At 45.2% G+C, this 22,618-nt stretch overlaps 1 protein-coding gene across 1 annotated transcript in view; it reads right to left on the bottom strand.

The window, feature by feature from the left end:
* Positions 1-22,618, bottom strand: part of LOC105703188 (protein sickie) — a gene marked incomplete at its 3' end in the record, with an annotated part of 86,137 nt that overhangs the window by 12,668 nt on the left and 50,851 nt on the right. Inside the window, exons 3-4 of the mRNA XM_012431371.2 lie at positions 13,864-13,981; positions 12,498-12,550 (exon numbers count right to left, since the gene is read on the bottom strand). Of these exons, the coding sequence (XP_012286794.1) occupies positions 12,498-12,550; positions 13,864-13,981 (171 nt within the window). The remainder of the gene's footprint in view (positions 1-12,497; positions 12,551-13,863; positions 13,982-22,618) is intronic.

Here is a 22,618-nt window from a genome sequence, read left to right as displayed (position 1 = left end):
CAAAGTCCCCTTAATTATGCCCATCGTTAATTCTATAATCACTCGTTTTACGATTGCACACAAAGTCATGCGCGATTTCGCGCCAAGTGATCGTGACTTTCCGTTGGAGCCGGATGTACCGGTCCACCCCATAGACGTAGGATACGTAAACCTCACCTGCTGATCCAACTATGAAAGAACTAGAGCTGAAGGAAAGAAAACAGGCTGTTTTCTCCCTCTCTTTCTCTTTTTACGTGAAACGGTTGCAAATCGCAATATGGCGGCAGCCCATCTAACACCAAGAGAAGAGTGAGAAAGGATAGCCTCTCAATTCGTAGTCTTCCTAAGAATATCAAGTTGGGTTTACAGTGTCCCTATATCTTACGTTCTTAATATGGACCTCATGCCTTGGTCTGACTATGAACACCCCAGCCCTATGAAGTGAAAGAGAAAAAAAGAAAACGGAGGGGTTGTTTTCTCACTTGGTTTACATGAAACGATTGCCCAGCACAATATGGCTGCGGTCTTCTTAACACCAAGAGAGCGGGACAGGGAGAAGGATAGCTCCTCGTTTCCTTCTATCTTCTTTTTGTCGTCTTCGCAAGAATACTAAAGGAATGGTTGGGTTTACGGGGTCCATGCATCCTACGTCCATGGTCCACGCTGCGTCAGCGTCCGCGTCACGAGGCGAACGCTCCGACTAATTGCGGGCGTAAGCGTGCATTAGTGCGCCATCCGCGCGTGCACGTGCAGGGCGTGCGTAGGAAGGCACGCGTGTGCGCGACGAAGCGATTCTCTCGTCTCTTTTATTTCGACCCGCTACCAGGGAGAATTTTGCGCCGAGAATGGGACAGTTGATGACGGGGCCGGAAGTCCTCGACCTCGCCGGAGATTTACCCGGCGAGCGGGCGTTTCCCGCTCTTGAGTCATTAGATTAAGGCGAATTAGGTTTTGCGATATGCACGAGTTAGAGCGACTTCCCTTTCCTGTCGAGAGCGCCGAAATAAAGATGTCTTCCGAGAGACCCTCTTCTTGGAAGATACTTGGGCCAAGTGGTCACGGAATATTATTGAGTCATTTTAATATTTTCACGCGCACGAGGATGGGGCAAAAACATCACTCGGAATTCTACAAGGAGGTTGTCTAAAAGACGCAATAATCCTCCTAGTCGCGAAACTCCATTTTTAATTAAAAAATAAAAAATAAAAGGTTCATTCATGATTCAAGGTCTTCCTCTTGAAATACTTTTGTTCACTCGTAAAGTATGTCGAGCAGGATGAAATTGTTTCAAAATCGCAAAAATCTGGCCCGACCTCGTCAACTTCTGGGTCATGGAATTCGTCCCCGATCTAGATCGACGTCATTCAAGATCGCGACAGGGTACTTGGCTCGGTCGTAAAGTCGATTCATCTCGCAGGAGCGTCGAGGCTGACGGAGGGTCAATTCGGACCTCGACTCGGTTGATTCGCGGGAATCGCGATCTCCTTACGCGCTCGATTAATCGTCGTTCGGCCACCAAAAATAGCCGCAGGACCGTCCGGGTCTATTTATAAAATCGCGTTTACAGGCCGCGTAATTTGCGATCCGTTGAGGCCGGACGACCCTCGGGGAGGTCCTCCAGGAGAGGAGGTCAGGAGTCGAAACGCCTACTCGGCGTCGCGACGATTAATTCCTACCACGATTTACAATCCGCGAGTATGCTCCGCTCGCCTCCTTCTTTCTCCCTCTTTCTCTCCCTTCCTCTCTCCTCCTTTCTCCGCTTATCCGTTCGGCGATTAATATGTCTCTTTCACCCCCATTATGTCATAATATTGAAACAAAACGGTCACTCGACCCCTTCGCTGACCGACCACAAAGGAATTATTTTTCAGACTCCAATTAGGCATTCGTGCAATTAAGCTCACAAACTATTCTCGTTTATTTCCACTTTCGCTCCGGAAAATGAATGCGTCTCTCTTTCGCCCCTTCATGGAACGAGGAGTTGCCTTCCAATTTCCAATGCCAAGCTGCATCCTCTCTTTACTCAGACATTAGTGCAAGTGCGGTAATTCCTGGTCCAACTCTACCAGGGACTTCAATTATTCCGTTCTCCCTTTCCCTCCGTTTTCGCGGGTGGGAATTAACGCGTCTACATTTTAGCCTTTTGTCATACAGTAACACTAGAAGTGGGTAGAGTCGTCACTTGGCCCTTTAATGATCAGTTGTGGCTCTGCTTTCGCTTTGCTTTTGTTTCTTGTTTCAATTGAGCTTTAATGCAAGGACGGAGGTCACACCGTGCGGAGGTCTAATTACCCTCTCTTCTCGTTCTCCATTCTTGAAAATTAACCCCTCCATTTTTTATCACATTACGCAACGATATTGAAGATCAGCGAAACGGTCGTTCAGCTTCTTCAGCCACAAGAACATGCACTTTCAATCCGTGATATATCAACGTCTATTCATAAAATTCTATCTGTAATTTGATTCATTTAAAATGATTAATTCATGTTACCGAGTGGACGGTCACGCTATTTCTCATTCTGACACTAATTAGAAATTATTTAATTAGTACAAGCGCAGCAATTCGTGCCCACCGAGGAGCATAAATCGCAGATCCTTATCACGGCTATCGGTCGATCTCTCAGCGTGAGTGAAGCCCGTCCAGAGCTACCCCATGGCTTAGAAACGATCGTTTATAAATTATGAATCTTAATGCAATAAATCTGTCCATTTGCGATACGCTCGCGACTCGTTTGCGCCAAATTGCGAGTGATGTTCGGTTCACATCCTACGAGATCGAGAGCAGTCGTTGGAGCGACAAGGAGCGGACCATTGTAGCGGATAAGTGTGATAAGATGTAATGACTGTTATAGCATCGAGCCATAATACTGTCAAAATGCTCGTAACGCCTTATTAGGAGCTCCATTATAGAATCAGCTCCAAACTCGCAGATGCAAACACGTTATGGGAACTGGATCAACGGCGATCCATCGATCCCTAATCCGGAAAAGAATTATCGATTCAGAGAGAATGTTCTCATTAACAAGGAAACGCATTATTCTTAATCAGGCATGAATTTCGGATACTTCATTTCGAGTCAATTTATTGCCCCCCATATCATTTGATATCGTTTAACCAACCTAAGATAAAGGTATTATTCTTAATTAAGTACGAAAATCTCATCGAAAATTTATTATGAATTAAAATACTAGATAAGATTTAATTCTCATCGGATTTGTTACAGCTGCTTCGACACCGTTATACTTATAAATGCCACCAAGTTTGCTCAATTAAACAAAGGTTTAGACGGATTAATTTTACGACGCGTTTCAGCAAAGCCGAATAACAATCCCCAGAATAAAAGGCAACCGCTCCTCCGGTAAACATTTACATAACGCGAGATTAAGTAAGCAATAAATTACGCTAGTCATTATTTTTTACTCGGTTAAGCTAGCCACTCCGCAAAGAATCGGCTCGACCCCGGGCTAAGGTATAATACGAAGTATATTTACGAACGGTCGATCGCGAATTACGACCACATCTATTTCGCCGATATTGGACCACCGCGCGAGATCGTACCTTTTGGTAGAAATAGAATTTCATTAATATCTCTTTCTTCGGACGATAAACGACACCTACTCGAGTCCCACGCTCGGCGTCGATTATCAATTTACTCGTAACATTTTTCTAAGACACTTGTGACACTTACCAATCTCGAATTTCAAGGCAACGTCGAACCTGACCTTGACCTTGACCTTGACCACATCACAACGCCCGACATTAAACGGTAAGTAAACAGCGAACCACGAGTCCAGTGTTCCTTCGTCACTCGGAACGTTCACGAACTAATATATGTATATAGTATGAGCTTTAAATCAATATTAATGAAAACTATACTTGACGTAAAATGACACGATACATATTACCGTATGTTTTCCAATACGTCGAAATGATTTTTCTTCAAATGAACTTGGTCGATATTTTTGTAATTTTGTGAAAATTATTTTATAGAAATTTTGGCAAAACGGTTCCTAATAATGGAGGAAATGTATTCGTGACTTTCTCGCGAAAAGCGTCGGGTGAGGTCTCGATAGGACCCGACTCGATGTCGCGGCAGCCACTTGGCAGCATCCGCGCAGGAGGAGGACTCGCGAGATACTGACCGATCTCGGGCCTTACCTCCCGGGGACTGCGAGGCCCTAGGTAGCAGAGGCAGGCGACTCGACACGTTGCCGGGTTTGCCGCTTAAGGAGGAGTAGGTGGAAGCAGAGGTGGCGAAGCGGGGCGCGAGGCCTTACGGCCCTACCCGAAAGGTGGAGGGAGGAGTGGGAGTAGCCGCCCGCTGTCAGCGGAGCCTTAATGCGCGTCCACGTGGTCGAGCGAGTCTGAGTAAATACGAGGTTATATACCTGTCGAAAAAGAATAGTCAAGGTGTTTAACCGAGATAAAAGGAACCGAAAATAAAATATAACGAAGGGGAAACACCGATTGATAAATAAAATGTTAAATTAAGGCACGTTTTTGGGTTGATCATGTAATAATTATTACGAATAAGAAATAACATTGATGTAATAATGACAAAATAATAAGCATACGTTTAGGAAGAAAATGAAAATGGAAATAATGTCGCTGTGCAAGCATGCAGCGTTAAGGCTGTACGAGGAAGGAAATTAAATAATCGAAAATAGTCAATTACTGTCGACAGGGCCTTAATATGTGTCCGTTGATCTGACGACTTTGAATAAATACAAGGCGACGTACCTATTAAAAATAAATAGTCAACGCTCTTAATCGAGATAAAAATAACCAAAAGTAAAGTATAATGAGAAGGGTAGAACCATTAAAGAAATAGGCGTTAAATTGAAACGCACTGGTGTGCTAATCATGAAATAAATATAAGAAATAATGAATATAAGAAATGTCAGCGATATAATAAGGGCAAAAAATAGCATGCATCGGTTCGGGAAAGAGAAGCAAATGAAAGTAAAGTTGCCGTGCAGGCACGCAGTCTTTAAGGCCTTACGGGGAAGGAAACGAGAGTACCGAGAATAGTCAATCGCTGTCAGCGGGACCTTAATACGCGTCCACGTGGTCTGACGATTCTGAGAAAATATAAGGTGTATTCGTCGAAAACGGAATAGCGAACGCCTTTAATCGAGATATAAGAAGTGAACATAAAATGTCATGAAATATTTTTTCGGTAGAGGGAAACAATTAGGAGCGAACTGGCCAAGCAGGCGTGTAGCCTTAAGGCGTCGCGAGGAAGGAAACGAGAGTACCGAGAACAGTCGTTCACTATCAGCAGAGCCTTAACATCCGTCCACGTGGTCCAACTCGGTGCCGGTTGCAATTCCCAGTAGCTGCAAAGCGGTGTATATATATATGTGCATGTAAACAAGAAGTATGAATTATTTATCAATAAGAAGTGTTCCCCGAACACCGAAAACCACGAATGCCCCTAAGGCTCGGACTCGTTCTCGAACTCTGACGAACCATTTACGGGATAACTGGGAACGCGTGACTAAACTCTGCGACTCCTCGTTCGTACGAGGATAAAGGGGCGAGGAAACGCCCTTACCTCACTTTCTTCCTTTCCTTTATATTTCGCCTGCTTTTTTCTCATGAAGAGGACGCGAGAGGGCTGAGGGAAGCCTTCTCCTCGCCTCGGAGACCGTACCTCCTGCGGAGGGCATGGCGGATACAATGAGACAGTAAATTGGATGGAAACTCCGTTTAGCAGAACCCGACGTTTTCCATTTTAGGAAAGCCTCGGGTGATAAGTCAAGGATGACGAAATCGAACCCGGCCTCCGAAGGATCCTTCAGAATTATCGATATCTGGACTGACTATCGCGCGAACAAGACCCGTCCATGACCGAACTAAGGTTCGCGTGATAAAACTTAACCAAATTATTATTCCCCGAAGTAACGGCAAAAATTCTAAATAATTACTGATAATAATTAGATGCGATACTACTTACCGGGATTAAACAGAAAATCAGAAAAAGGAAATAGTTACTTCACCTCTGTACTTCTTAAATGGTCATACAACTTTCATTTACTTTCCATCGTCGCGTCGTTGATTACTTCTTTATTCAGTAGAGTTTTCAATTATTTAAAGGACAGCTTTCCATCAGAAGACAATTATAAGAGACTGGTAATTACCATTATTTATTTAATTTGTTTAATAATCGGATTTATTGATTAAAGGGCAATGACCGATCGAAAAGCAATTATTAGAAAATGACTATTATTAGAGGAAGGTAATTATTAGATAATGATTACAGAATAGAAGGTGGCACTGTAAGGAGTTCCTCATCACGGGAAATAGGGAACATTGGAGAGAATGGGCATCGAAGAAATTGCACGTCGTCCATTCCGCGCGCGGAAACGCCGCGGAAACGAATTTATCAGACGGGCCTTTATCGGTTGCACCGACACGGGAGACCGATCTAAACGTGCCGATCAGTCGTTCGATTAATCGGCTCGATCGATCCAGGGTAATAGAATCTTGTTTGCCAGAAAAGACCGATATGTAATGCGATGCCTCCGACGTCAAAGCCTCACCTTAATGATACTTTTTTCAGTATTCCCTTAGATTTTTCTCCTAACATAAAACATGAATTGGAGATACTTTAAGCAATGAAAAGCTTCGGTAATTTTCCGCGAATCTCGCAAGAAGAGGCAACGTCGTCCGATTGGAAAGCAATTATTAGAAACCGAGAGAGAGAGAGAGAGAAAGAGAAGAGAGGGGAGGGAATTAATCGTCATGGCCGATGATGGAATAGGCCAGAGACGGGCGCTGAAGAAATTGCACGCCTCCGTCCATTCCGCGCGGGATTGCCGCGAAAATAAATCCACCGAAGGTACCATTACATCCGTTGCGGGACGGGCCGGCAATTATTCCGCGGATTAACCGACGTGATGTAAAACGGCGCGATCCACGAGGTGGGTTAATTGAAAAATCTTTATTATAAAAGCGCGAGAGCTGCCCTTGCCGAGAATCGATGCGGCGAAAGAAACTCCGAAGATGGCGGCGCGTCGGAACGAATCGATTCGATCGATGCCGTGTCGGTACCTCTTCGATCCTTGAAAGAGCAAATCCGACTTGGTTGGAACGCACGGATTATTAATAATCCCCAAGGTATCACAAATAACCGGCAAGTATCGCGCAACCTGTTCATTCCTCGAATATCTCCCGACGAAGTCACCCGATCGGCTCGATCAATTCCTTAGTCAGTTTCAGAGGATTAATTCATTTATCGAGGAGAAACTCGAGAATCCCCGAACGGGCTTGAAACCTGCAACGAAGGACGAGAGCTTACGGAGCAGAAAATAATAAGCGACTTAGGGACTTACGTCTACATTTGTTCTCCTTAAGGGAGACCTCATGGTAAGAATCCTAATAAGAAAGAGGAATGAAGAAGACGAGACGAGGACGTTATTTTACATTCATTTCCGAAAGGGATCTAAGTCCCAAATCCTTACGGACTGCGGCGAGCTCCCGAGTGGCCCGGAGTCTCTCTTTATCATTTTAATGTCTTAAGCCCCCCTTTGATCAAAGAGCGGCGAAGATGGCCGAGAGAGGTCGATATCTTTATCGAAGATCCAAGATGGGCAGGCCGGCAAGATTCGGAGGCAGGGACGAGGTCGCACGACGAAATCGCGGCTTATCCTCGAGAGATCCTCTCCATCGCGTGGTTCTCCTGATAATTTCACGTTTCCTCATACCGTGATCCGAGAGGTACGGTTCACGAGCGCCGAGGAGCAGGCGGTGGATTCAGAGCGTGTCAATGGCCGCGCGGTCCTTCTCGCTCCCCCGGCGCTCGGCATCGCTCCGTCTCTCTCGCACTCGTTGGTTACGCGGGCACTTGAAAAACACTCCGAACGAGGACCACCTGTGGTTCAGTCGACGACTCGCGAAGATGTTCCGGACTGTTACCAACAGGTCCTAGTAGGCTAGGAGTCGTTATGGCATCGCTCGCTTGACTAGTTCGCGGTTGAACTGTACTTTGTCAAACGGATGGCTGGTGTTCATGGAGGGAGATGACGTATCGTGCACCGAAACCATTAGGAAACCGAAGCTGCAATCGAAGCCGCATTCCTTGCGGTTGGACCCCGAACCGAACGATGCTGGTGCACTTTGCCAAATGCGACCCTCGTCTCCTCAATGATACATTCCATTGACGTAAAATTAGCGCCCAGGTGAACGTTTGACCGCGGAATGTCGAATCTCCTGGTGGGTCGCCGCGGATCCTGCCGTCCCCGGCATTAATTTCTGCGTTTAGTCCCGACTTCACACATCAAACGGAACGGCGCGGTTAATTTCGCACCAGGGCCGAATGAAAGGTATTAGATATTACACCGATAAATCAAGAAGAAACGAGCCGCCTCTATTATACACGTAATATGTCCCAATTATCACGCATCAATGAGTGCTTCTATTTTCTTGAAATAACGGTTTTCCTGCAGTTAATACCTCTATTTACGGTTATCGTGCACTTACGGCTTACGTACAGACGTTCGCACTTTATAAATCCCTGTTTTACGAATCTTTTCGGTCGAAATTATTATTTTAAATCGTGCGTCGCGAACTTTGCGAATTCTCGATTTGTGAATGGTCGCCACGGGCCAATTAATTCTTCAAGACGGAGTTAGCTGTAAGTAGACATTTTGCATATAATATGCATCATAAAATGTACGTAGAACTTCTTCTATCTGTTCTAGGCAAACTGCACAGTAGGATACGTAGAACCAAATTATTCGCCCTACCACTGATACTAGCCGATGTATTATTACTTAATTCCGCATTTCGGTATCTCTCGATAATAAAAGCCTTCCCCGAGCGAGAAAATGTTATTAAAAACGGGGACATACAACTGAGAGATTCCAAGACAGGTTAGTTTGTCCCCACCGTGCAACCCTTAGGGGGTCAAGGAACGTAAAAGCGGCGTTAACTTTCCCTTCTAGCAGTCGCAGAAGAGGAAGTCTTTCTCTCGGGGAGAAATTCCGCGGGAAAAGTGGCGGATCAACAGACGGCGCGGCATCGGCGTCGCGTCCTCGAGGCAAGTATCGGGCTGCTTATTTATAAATTCAGGTGGAAAGTCGTTAAGTGGAGTGGCCTGGCCGGGGATGAGTCAACGGGATAAGGTGACGTCGCGAAATAGAAATAGATCTCGAGAAGGTCCGCGGGGAGCCTCGGCCGAAAGAGGGCGTCGGCGTCGCTTTCGGCGAACGCCCTCGGGTTTCCGCCGAAGGGCCGCCATCTTGGCGTCGGCGAGCACCTCTTCGGAGGACACCCTGTGGTCTCGGGCGGGCCCAGCACCTGCGTGAAAAAGAGGGTCGACCTGCAGGTATCGGGCAGCAGGGCGTTCCCTATTTTTCCTTTCCTTTTTCCTTTCGTTTACTTTGGCTCGGCTCAGTTTACTTTGGTCGGAGGAAACGAATTTCCTGCGCGACCCCGCGCGAGACGCGGAGGTATTGTTGGAGACGCGTCGCGACGCCTTGCGACGCCGTAAGCGCCTCTCGTACGTGTCGTAAGAACGGTGTAACCCGCGTGTCGTGCGTGAGCTCCAGGCAAAACACGTCGATTCGCCTTTCGCCCGAGTTTAATTATAGACCGCCCCCTGAGCCGAGAGCAAGGAAAGTCTCGCCCCCGTCCGAGAGTCCCATCGCCGAATTCGAGAGATGAAGAGCCAGCCTGACCCCGGGAATCCAGGAAGAGGTGTTCGCGCCTCAAACATCTAACCAAACTCGTCGTGTGTCTTTCAAATGATGTCCCCACTGCCCCTTTGCGTTTAAATCGTCTCACCTTACGTTCTGGTGATCGAATAACTTCTTATTGAATTTCTATCATATTTATGCCAAAGAAATTCATTCGGACTGCGGGAATTCAGAAAATTATAGAACAAACGCGAACGCCGTCGACCGTAATTTCTGTCGACGTCCCGGAAGAAGACATTGTACCAAAATGGCGGAATATTGGACCAGAAGGATTAGTATATTAGAATGTTCTATCCGTGATGCATTGACGTTTGGTCAGAAGTTTTTTTTTTCAGGAACTTCGTAAATTGTAGGACAAACGTGAACGCCGTCGACCGTAATTCCTGTCTGTCTATTTCACGGAAGAAGATACTGTACCAAAATGGCGGCATACTGTAGTAGGAGGGAGAGTGGTCACGTTGGGAGGGGCTCGTCGAAATGCGAGAAGCTCGCAAGTTCATACCTCCCATTCCCATTATCTGGGACGTTGTAGAGCGATTTCCCTGGCGAGATTTCAGGGAGACTTCCAATGGGGCCGACGGAGACGTTGGATTATGCAAATTTGAGATGTTAGGAGGCGCCAACGTTTACCGCCAGAGATGACGCGGCGCGTCCCGAAATCAAGATGGATCGCTAGGAATGGATGCTAGTGATCTATGTAGATCTTAAAGAACCCAGGCATCGAATATGAGATTCTTATGTCCGCCCATGATCATATCCATCTTCCGAGATCAACCCTCAACCCTATAAAAGCTAGTTTCTTGGAATTTTCTTTCTGTGCAATTTTTTTATTTCAGTAACAAATTCTAGAGCGATTGCAAATCTTGTACCAGAGAAAGACCCATAATGATAGATCGTAGATAAGTTTCGTACACTATGTAAAAGTATTCCAACAGTTGGTTCAGAAATCTCGGCAAGTGTTGCGACACACATTGAAATATTTACAGGACTGTAGAGTGACTTTTTCTGTCTACACCGAGCGTTTTCTTCACACTTTGAGCACGAGTAGGAGATCCCATCTGGAGATAATTACTAAACCATGTTCTTTCCACCCTGTATACTATATATTATTCACAGGCTTGACTGCACGCTGGATATCTTTATCAATATTAAAAATATCTCGTTTAATATATTTCTAACAATAAATGAATTAGATGTACTCCATTTTAAATATCATTTTGTCTGGGTAAAATTTATCCAAGCAGTCGATTTACTTCCGAGATTTTCTCCCTCCAAATGTAAGGGATTCCCTCGCCACAGTTGAAAGAATTAAATCCTAGCTTAAACGGAAGAGGGATCTGAGTCGATTCGATCACGCAGCTGTTCATACGAGCGTCGCGGTTATAGGATTCTATTTTTATTTAGAAGAGAGAAACTCATTAAAAGGCCGCCAACCCTCCGAACTTACCAAACTTCCAGCTGAACCGAGTAGGAAACACAACACAGAAAGTGCCCATTAAAAAATCTATCCCCCCTCTTAAAAAATATCAATATTAACACATTTTATGCCGACGACATAAACGTATCTTCTCCTTTATACTTTTATTATTAAGTGTTTTTAGTTGGACTAATTTTTTTAAACTGTAATTCAAACAGAAATATAAAAATTGACGGCTAGCAAATTTCCTATGCAGAATATGATACGCAAAATATGTTAATACCGATACGCCTCGCTTAACTTTATTTAAAAAATGTAGACACGTCCATCGCTTCTATTTATGCCAAATTAAATTTTGGGCGCTCAAAGACCTACCCAAAGTTATCGAAAAAATTCCAACTGAAAAGAGATAAGTCCCGATCGCTCAATAAAAGCAGAAACATATATCGGTCCTGTACGGCAGCATTTTTTTTGTGCTTCATTTTTGAATATTGATGGGATATCGGTTGAGTGGACCGGAGGAGCCTGTTTGCCAACACGTCAGAAAATAAAGACACAGCCGTCCGATTTAATCGTCAAATCAGATTCCAGCCATCCGACGAGCCGAATCATTTCTCCCCCACCGAGTCGGTCGTCCGCAACACTTTGACAGCCCACTCGACAAATTATGTCGCCTCTCGCGAATTATCCAATTTGCCCACTTGAATCATTTCCTAGTCATCGAATCATTCCACGCGCTCGAACCGCATGACTCTCGATTTGATACTCGAGCATAACAGGATTATGTCATCCAAACGTTCCCCGCGAATCTGCAGTTCCATATGTCATATTATACTACATGACTCGTTGTAATGTTTTCCTATTTAAATGATGAATTCTCCTTTATTTGCGCTTCTGTTGTATTCGTTTAAGCATCTCGCGTACTGGGACGAGGTGACACTGGGATGTCACTAGATTGTGACAACGGCAAACTTTGAATACATAAGCGCAAAGGGAAGGGATGACAAAAGGAGGAGCCTGTAAACTCCCCTGTACTTTGTATGCATGGTTTTCTGTAATGCTTGTAGCATACCCTATTGTTGGTTCAGAATTTTCATGAAAAGCATGAATTTAAATTGTAAGTGTAGGTGATCTCAATAGAGCTTGGTATATCGAAACGAAATAAAACACGTTTAAAAAAGAGGAAGACCAATTCTTCTCCATCAAAGAAACTCTTAAAGTGCATTCTGAGTTAAAACTCATAGGACATTTTTGGATATAAATATATCAGGGATAACTTTTAAAATTCTTAACAGTAAGTCGATTCAAGTACCGAGTTGTCACGTAGACTCACGACAGATAAGTGACGCCGGAAGAAAATCTGCGTCATACTTTTAACTTATTATTGGCCATCGACTCACCATTTGTTGGACGCTCTTCGGCTTCCGGTTGACGTCGATCACCTTCTGATTGGCTGAAAGTGGAAAGGTGCATCACGTCAGTAAAGGACACCACTAGGGAACGCATTTCGTTTAACGGGCGTGCAAGAAAGAAAGAAAAGCACAAGACGGAACAAATCTCCTCGGCAAGCGGAGAGTCGTAAAAGAAACGAAGCATGAGGCTCGGTGCAGTACTTGCAACGCGGCGGTAAGTGTCGCAATTGCAGCGACAAGAGTTCCTTTCCACGAAGAAACTGGCGAGATCAAACTTTTTCCTCGATTAGGTCTCTACATCAAATTGGTCCAAGTTTTTAGAGAGTTTCAGAATTGTAAGTTAAAATGCAATATCCCCTTATCAGCAAATTTCACGATAGATAATGAAATCCCAATAATAAGCAAATCAATGACTCCTATAATGCATTCTTTACTACGGTTAGCCAAATCTATTTAATGCAATTATGTATAGTACAGATTGACTGACTCCCTGAATAGCTCGCTGTCTATTTTAAAGTAACTAATGTAGTATAATTTTTTTTTTTCTTGTAATCTAATTTTCTCAAGTAATTATGTTTCCACCTGTAATTCTAAAACACTGTGTAGAATTCTTTATGCTTGTTCGTATCAGGGTCCACATCCTCAGGTTACGCGCAGGTGTCGGCGTGTGCAATGTTTGTGCTGCCCGTGCTGCGTGTCGTGTGTCAATGCGTGTCGTGCACTGTTGACAGACAGCACGTTGCCCGTGTCAAGCTGCGTTTCTAATTTCTACGCGACAATACGCGTACCCCGCACGCAGTTACGGTACCCCACCTTAAAAGACCTCGTCCCGTTGTTACAGTTAACCACAGCGATGCCCTATGCGGCACAATTGCAGGGATCTAGATTAATGGGTCAATTACTAAGAATAAGATTGCACTGCTTATACTACTTCATTATCGGCGCACAATAATACCCGTTACTTTACGGTACTATTATAGAAAGAAGGTTTCCAATCGAGCGAATCAATTTACCTAACCTAACGTGACCTGACACTCGGGAAAAGGAACGTAAATTGAGAAAATTCTGCAAAAATACTGACACAAAAAGTGACTTTACTTCCAAATCATTCAAATTGATTTGATATGTTAATAGCCTTTGGATCCGTGAAACGTTGTTAAACATTAATAAAGCATGCGCCTGACTTGCATTAATTACATTTCTATCTCTGCCACGCCTCGTGGGAATTTGCACTTCGAGCCTCGGAGTTCATAGTGGGGAGGCGACATTTCTTAGAATGTTTGTCAGTTAGAAATACTAGTTTAAGGGAAGGATTGTTCTAATTATGAAATATCATAACAAGTGCCCCACTTACTGACTGCCTCGACGAGGTCGGCGAGTAGCACGCCGTCGCAGAGGTCTGCCTGGAGGTCGGTAACTCTCCTCTTGGAACCGCCACGCTCCAGATAATGATTCGCCCAGTCGGTGTAAATCTAAACAAAAAGAGATATTTCAAGGTTAGCTCGTCGAGACCAATTAAATCAAATTAATTCCGACAGTTACAGCAGTTTTGCATGTCTCCATGTACGGGAGGAAATAATGAGTACTTTATGAATATCCATGTTATACGTGTAAACGTCAAGAAGTAGTTCAATAAACTTCGCTTGAAGTATATATCTGATCTTAAACATTCAGAGGTGTTGCAATTGCTACTCAATTGTGGCAACAAGCGTACCATATTGATAAGAGATAATTGCCCCAATATTAATATCATGGTCGGTTAAGCATTTCTTTTATAATAAATTGGAGTCGTATGTATATATAAACTGCGATCAGTACAAATTCAATCGAAATTTATATATGTATATGTCATTTAACGTAATAGAAATGATATGGCTGGTACTTCAAGTTAATACCGTGTCATTTCTAAATGACGGATGTTAATTATCATTCCTCGAGTTCGTCTCTTTTATATCGCGGGCTGTTAGCGCAAAGTGCGCGATATATTGGCACTTGCGCAATTGGTTTCCAACTTGTGCTCTACGATGGATATATTTGTTAACACCTCGCACCATCGCTTCCAGGTTTCAATGTTCCTTTCGACTGTTATTCATGACCTCGCTTATTCCTCACGACTGTTATTTCCTCGTCGTTGCCGCGAGCGGTGTGATGAATTTTCGCTTCCCTCGCAAGAGGAGTAACTCGGCCGATTCAATGAGCGACAGATCGATTAATAAATTTATAGCGAAGGAAATAAATAAATGAACGAGTCAATAACTGGGTTTTATCTCCACATTTCTAACTACCTGATATATTATCCTCGATTTCATTCTTCCGCCCATCATTCATTGCTTGAGCTATTTTCCCGTCACCGCTAGAGAAACTTTTGACATCCTATCAAGTGAACTACCCATCGGATCCTGATAGGTAATTAAATGAAGAATTGCAGAAATAAACTAAACTGATTTTATGACCAACAACTGGCAGTTTGTTTTCCATTCGTTTTTATAAACTGTCTAATCATCTAGCATTATCGCTCCTACTTTACTTCTGACCATCGCATGAATCAAACCTCCAGGATGTGCTATTTTCTCGTCGTTACCGCAGAAATTTTCGAGAATTCAACAAAAGGAGTAACCATCAACTCCATAAAATTATCGATGATTAGATTAACAAATGTAGAAATACATGAAAATAATATAACGCACGTCAACGTCGGACAGATTGTTTTTTCCATCGTTTTCATTCAATTTCTGACCACCTGGTATTATCGCTCCTACTTTATATGCCTCCTTCGCCCATCAGTCGGACTTGCCGAAAGTGCTATTTTCCCGCCATAACCGAGGGAATTTTCGAGAATTCACGAAAAGGAGTACCTATCAAATCCAGAAATGTATAGATAATTAAATCATCAAACGTGGAAATACATGGAAATAAGATAACGCGCTTGAACACCTAGGAAATTGTTTCTCCTTCGTTTCCGTTAAGTTTCCGATCACCTGGCATTATCTCTCCTACTTTACTTTCCCCTTTCGTCCATCAGTCGGACTTGCGGGAAGTGCTATTTTCCCGTCGTCGCTGCAGGGGATCGTCAGGATTTTCGCCTTCCTCTCCAGAGAAATAAACCTTTGCCGATCTCCGATCACACGTTAACAGGAACCGTTTACTCGAGCGCACGTTCCGCCTCGAGTAAACTGTTCCTGTTAGCGATTATTATTTCCCAGGCGTCCCCCTTAATAACGTTTACGTTTCGCTTACGTGCGATCGAGTGGAACGCACCAGATATGCCTTATCGAGGGCGTTTCGCGTTTGCAAAACGCCTTTGCCTTTGAGTTTGCTTTAGCGTCTCGACGCGATTGCCCCGGTTAAAGAAGCATCGGCCATTCACGAGATAAACGCCCTCTCGATCATCCTCTCCCGCTCTTCCTCCCTTATACGGTTATCGAGGCTCTACGAGAGGGAAAATTCAATATCTCATTGCCACCGATCGGGAGCTCCGATCGCCCCGGCGACTGCTTGCCATTTATCCTTTTAATCTACTTTCAATGTTGAATTTGAAATTTACCCGAACCAATTTCGTCTAAACAACTCTTGCATTTTAAAACCGCGAGATACATGCAAATGTAACGTCGAAGGAAATTCATGAAATATTGCAGAAAGAGGGCACTCTTAAAATTAGATTCTTTTCCGTGTCTATGCGCGACCTCGAACTAACAGAAGCATTCGCATTACGATCCTTAAGGGGATGTGAAAGCGGCATCCGAAAGCTCAATTGATCATAAAACTTTTCTACAAACTGGGTGTCTCAAATCGTTTCATACTTTAAAACGGGAATATGGAGACCCTGAAACTCGCGAAATTTCGTTTTTTTAATACTATTTTTAAAATACCTATAAACAAATTTGAAAAGAATTGAAATTTCATGAGTTTCAGGACCTTCCTTATAACCTCCCTATTCACCTTGTAAAGTTTCAAATTATTCGGTAAACCGAATTGAGAGAAAAGTTTTATAAACAAAACCTCTTCGACGCCACTTTCACATCACCTTAACTGGACCAACAAAGGGTTAGGTCATATTACGCAGTACCGATTAATCATCCAGCAATCGCAACCGTCTAGATATGGTTCAGCGAAATTCGCTGTAATAAGTTTCCGAGTAAATGTAGCATTGTCTCTTCCATCGACTAGTTTGCTCGTCTTTTCTCCGAATTAATCTTTTTTTCTTTTTTTCGAGGAGGGTCCTGTCCAAGCTTTGAGCACTTTGGGAATTCCTCCTGCCTTTCTCGTCCTCTCTCTCTTTTCCATTCCATTCCTCTTATCTCTCCTGGACATTGTCACCAGTCGGGTCCTTCTGGACTTTCTCTCTGTTTTTCTTCCTCGTTGCACCGAACGTACGCGTCCATCACTGTCCATCTCGAAGGACAGGGAATGCCGGAATGTCGGGGACGAGAGGAACCAAGATAAATCGAGGAGGAAATGCACGAGTGGGAGTCGTAGATGGAGGTAATTAATAATCGAACTAAATTCCTGGCGAGTATTGTCCACCGGAATGTCCTCTCATTCTTGACTTTCCTGTTCCAGTGCCCAAAGTCTAGCAATGAAAAACCCTACACTTAACACAAGACAAGAAATCAAACCATTTTTTATTAATTACTCCACGTCTATAAACAAGATCTCGATATTCAGTAGTTACCTTTTTAATTATCATCTATCTTACTCTGCTATTATCTCAAAAAGTCGAGGAAAGAAAACCTCAAAAAGAGTATAAAAAAAAAATTGAATAAGTCTATAAATAGCGTCCCCGCGATAGACCCACGTGGCAATAACCGAAGCAAGGCAGCTTATTGCATTGTTGCAGTCTTCCGCCAAGTGCATCGACCACGGAAGGCGAATCCCGAGTGTTTATTGTGCCAAGAGAGGAAGCAATATTTTCCGGAGAAAGAGACGGCGTATCGAAATAAAGACAGACTTTTTAGGATTAGCTCCTGTGAGAGAGAGCCAGAGAAAAGAGCGAGGGACGAGGACGAATGGCGGGGCGGCTCCAGGGGAAAGAGCGGAGGAGATTTAGTCACCGTCGACCGAGTGCGGGGATGCGTCTCACCTATATACCTACGCATCCTCGCGTGAGCCTCTGCGAGTATCTACGCACCCTTACGCATACGCGTGCACTCGCGAGAGCGACAGACAGACGCACTCTCGAGAGGGACTATTTTTGTGCGTCCAAAGAGAGAACCAAGATGACTTCCTTCATAATTTCGGGTCACCACTGCTCGCTCCTAATTCCTATTATTCTAGCCGACCGTTGCCCGGCGTTCTGCCTCTGGCAGCTGGTATTTTCTAAATCCAGAATATTCGATTTCGAGATCGAATGGGAAATGGACGGATGTTGTGTTCCAAGAGACGAGAACATAATGGCTTGGAGAACGAAAATGATGGTGCCGATAATGGACGCTTTTAAAAGCAACTTTTCGTTCCTCAAATAGGCCTCCAATTTTCTTATGTCTCGCACAGCTACTCGGAAGCGAAAGTGTTGGAAACAGAGAAGTTAATTGGAGGTTTTAAAAAGATCCCAGCAGGGCCCCTGCACGTTGGAAGTGAATTTTCCAAGTTAAAGAGAATTATTAGATGTTATCAATTGTTCTTGATTATTCTTTCACGGAATGCTCTCTCGCGTTCGGTATTGCTTGTTTTGAGCAGAATTAATTTTATTTTCTGTTTTTAGTTCACTATAAGCATTAATAATTAACCGAGATAATAACGCGGTAACACTAGCAAACTTACGCTAAAGAAGTATCACTTAAAAAATGGGTACTCGGGTAATTAGGGTACCTGGACGATGTTGCGCGTGCAGTCCGCCTTAATGTCGTCGCTGGAGCCCCGAACGGATCTCGGTGCCCTGATACAGGCCATCTCAAAATCGCAGCCGAAACTCAAGGTTGCGGTACCAGTGCCGCACAAAGACGCCTTCGGACCGGTTGCAACCGTCATGGACCGGCACGGACCGACACGAACGTGCCTTCCGTTAGCGGCGAACGTGACCGCAGGATTCGCTGCGACTCGCCCGACGAATCGTCAGGATCGAAGGCTTCGATCGCGATCGGCGTGGGCAAAAGTCGCGAAGATCGCGAGATCGCGCCCCTCCGTGTGTAAATCTCACGACACCTCGACGCTTCCGGTCGAGGTATTCAGAGTTTTGGCGAAGAGGAGTCACGAGTGAGACCAGCTTCCGTTTCCTCCCGATTTCCCTTTCGACTCCGCTTCTTCTTCGGCTCTCGCGACTTTCGTTATCCGCCGAAGACACGTGGGTGCGATAAAGTCTCGGATGTCCCGGACATTTCCTCTTCCCTCCCACGTGCGGTGCACCGCCTTCGCCCGTTTACTCCTCCTCGGAATATCCGCCAAAAGCGCGTCTCACTCGCGCGCGTCTTCCTCCAATTGACAACCGACACATCCCCTCGACTCGCGGCATCTGGTCCCTGGAACCTCCTCCAGGACGCCTCGAAATCCCACTCGCAGCTCCACTGGCGTCGACCCTACCGAGGTCGAGTCGAGTTTAACCTCCGCGGCACCTTCCTCCATCAAAATTCTCCTCGTTCCGACCTCGCCCTTCCCGCCCTACCCTTCCATCCTCTTTCCGCGACACCTCACCTCCACTAATTAACCTCATAATTCCGCGATTATTCGCTTCAAGCCAAGCCCCGACGGCGAGCCGAACTCCCTTGTGGGGTTCCGCTGCGATTACAAACACCATTTTCCTCCGGAATACATTATCACCGCCCCGGGTCCTCCGGTTTCCCGATAAACGCCCTATCCCATCTTCATAGTCCTCGTTCACTTCCAGGACCTCCCGTGATCGAGATTCCTTCTTAGGACCAGCCGGCGGCGCGCGGCCACGTGGTCGCCGCGCAACGTCAAACGATCAGCTGATCGGCTCGCGAGTTTGACGGTTCTCTCCGTCTCTCTCGCTCCCTCGGTTCGCTCATAAGTGGTTCCTCTTTTTGCGCGTCCGCGTGGCTTTTGGCGGCCAGGGCGACTCGAGAGGTCCTTCGGGGTTCTTGGAGGACCTTTTTAACATCGCAGGGTCTTCCTTGAAGGGGGCCCGCGGGATTTGGCACCGGTCGAGGAACGTCACAGGGTAACACCGAGGAAAGACGACGCGCCGAGGCCCTGAGAAAGAGCCCCGTCTCAACGTCGCGACGCTGCGGACGTAACTGAATCCGTACCTCCGCACCGGCTCCTACGGGCCTTTACCCGAACGACGTGTGCTCCGAGTCGCCAAGTAGAGAGGGAAGTCGAGGAAGCCGAGGAGGCCTCGAGGGGGACAGAGATGCTGGATCGGGAGAGACGTCGCGATCGGCTGTATGGTGCACGCGGGTCGCGTCACGGGAAATACACACGTCGAATGTAGCGTTTTAATGCATTCTTATGGATAAATATTTGCTCAAAGAGTATGAATTTTGCGAAATCTATAATGGTTAATGTACAAAAGGCGACAAAGATCGAGACTTTCGATAACAACATACGTTTTCGCATTCACGATTATCCAGAGGGACCATTTTAAGATTCCGTTCCTCAAAATTTCTCGTATTTCGACCACTCCACGCGTCTGCCATTAAAATAGATACGCGTCAGAATGATGTTATTTTTTCAAGAAAAATCTTTATGGTGCAAAGATGCCATGTTTAAAATTTCATCGAAGGTTAAGGAATAAAAAAGTTACTCGAGATTAAAAGAGGGTATCTTAAAAACAACGCTCCGTATTTACAATTTATTTTCTCGCACGTTTCACGATGATTTGATAAAAATGTGACTCTTTGACTCTCTTTCTTGTGCTTGTATTTGAGGTTCGGGTCTGAACTATTGAATCAGCTACTGTATGAAGAAACGAGATAGCTCCGTATCGACCGAGGTAACTTTCCCGACGAAGAGATACGGATCGCCGTTATCGGTCGCTGGAAGGACTGACGCAGAGGAGGTGGACCTTCCAGGAAGACAATAACTCCCAATGGTCCTGGCGAAAATCTCCCGAGTCGTCCGCCGAAGAGCGAACGAGAGGCAGCGAGTGAGACGAAAATCGGTGAGAGGGAGAAAGAGAGGACAGAAGCGGAAAGGCGAAGCCGCAAAAGCCCGGCAAAGACGGCCGCTCGGTTAGCGATAGCACGTCCGGAGAGACCAAGGGGGACGTCGGACCAACCTTCGGGAGATTACCCGAAATAGAAGGCCGAACCCGGCCGAGGCGATCGCCCGAATTAACGGAATTAACTCGCAGCCGCGATCAAACTCGGCCCAGTAAATTAATTAGCGGCTAATCGGAGGCCTAAGGCGGTCCTTGATCGACGGACCCGCCGATGATAACTCTGCCACGGAAGCAGCCTTTAGGGCCACCCTTCGTAGATCGGCGTCTTTGATGCGAGAAATTATTTTCAACGGAAGATACTCCGTTTTATGGAGCGGTGTCGGATCCAAGACACCTCCAAACTTTCCTATGAATCATGTTCAACAAAACCGTAGGGCACACGTCACGTTAATCGTCATTGCCCATACATCATCACAGGGTAATGTTAATCCCACGTAACGCAATATTTTCCATTCAGAGAACACATAATATTAAATTAATGAACATCAAGATTCTAACGTAAATTAACACTCAGTTTATGATTTTTAAATCGAACACTTTGCAACTGTAAGGTGGTAAATTAAGTTGTGGTGGGAAGATCAAGCAAGGCTTAAAAAATATAGATTTGGAGGGGAGGTGACTTTAAGATCACATGTTATACGGAATTACCACCCACGTGTTAAGGGTATTTCTGTCTAATTTTATTCTAGAATTAATTTTGTAAGCATTTTGTAAACACTTCTCGTGCCTTGCACATCTCAGGGAGTACGCGGAATCCCCTTCGAGGAAGGGTGATGCCATAGCGGATCCCGTCCTGGAGGAAGATTTCCTCGAGCGAAGGTCGGCGATATCGAAAGGATTGCTACGATTCACGCGGCCAGGTGTCGTCCATCGAAGGGCACAGCCGAATGAGAATTCTCGACAGGTGTCGACCGATCGATTGCTATTCCGCGGCGTTCCGGGCGTCCCGACGCCCCGGCGTTCCCGCGTTCGGAGAGCGTCATTAATTGTAATGCCGGGCACCGGCGTGTCGCGCTTTTGCGTACGACGTCCACGCAATGGGCGGGTACCATTATCGGCGTCGTTCCTCGCCAAATATCGATCTGCGCCCCGTTAGTTAAGAGACCCGTTGGAAAACCCTTTGTCCACGTTAGACCCGTTATCGCTCGCGTTTTAACAGAATCCTCGACGACCACTCGACGTGGCAGACGAATTTCTCTCGTTCTTATTTTCTTTAATTACTCCGCGCCGCTCTTTACCGCTGAATTGGGCTTGGGATGCACTTCACGTAAACAGGTGCGTGGGTGGAAAAAAAAAATTGCAGACTACTTGCTAAGGCTGAAGGGTAACTGCAATTATTCTGGACAATTATCATTATCGCGTGTTTCATTTTCCCTTACCAGATTTCATATGGAAAATGGTAATGAATTGTCAGAATAAAATTGAATTGGTTGATTGGAGAGGTTAAGTAAATATTATGTGGTTTTGATGAGGGATGGGTAATGACGATGGCATGTCGCTTGTCGAATTTCTGCGAAGGAAAAGTGATTGTTTGCTTTTGGTTACGAAGCGGTACGTGCTTGGAATGGTATGTAAAATTGTGTTTTACCCAGCTGTGTCGACGTTGAAGGGATCATTTTAATTCGATCACGGCTCGCTCACGCGATGTCGAATCATTCACCGCGGAAGAAGAGAGAACTAGTGACCTGGATTTAACTGCCAGCTCGCAATAATTGCATCACGCCGATATTACAATCGCGGCTGGACAAAGATCACCTCGACTTTTATACAATTTTCATTCCACGTGCGCACGTCAAATCGATTCGTCATCAATATGTACGTCCATTCGTTTTCATTCCTGTCAAAGAGCGGGTGAATCGATGAAATGTGATCGTTTTACCCCTCAATAATCAGAGGTAACGAGTAAGGAAGATATACCAGAGCGAAGTCAATTTTAAGTGCCGTAGACCCCCGAGTATCACGTGAAAATGAATACCTTATCCAAAAAGAATGT

This window comes from Orussus abietinus, unplaced genomic scaffold (assembly GCF_000612105.2).
Source record: "Orussus abietinus isolate OABI.00-Male unplaced genomic scaffold, Oabi_2.0 scaffold330, whole genome shotgun sequence".
Taxonomy (NCBI): domain Eukaryota; kingdom Metazoa; phylum Arthropoda; class Insecta; order Hymenoptera; family Orussidae; genus Orussus; species Orussus abietinus.
This window is presented reverse-complemented; position numbering and strand designations above follow the sequence as displayed.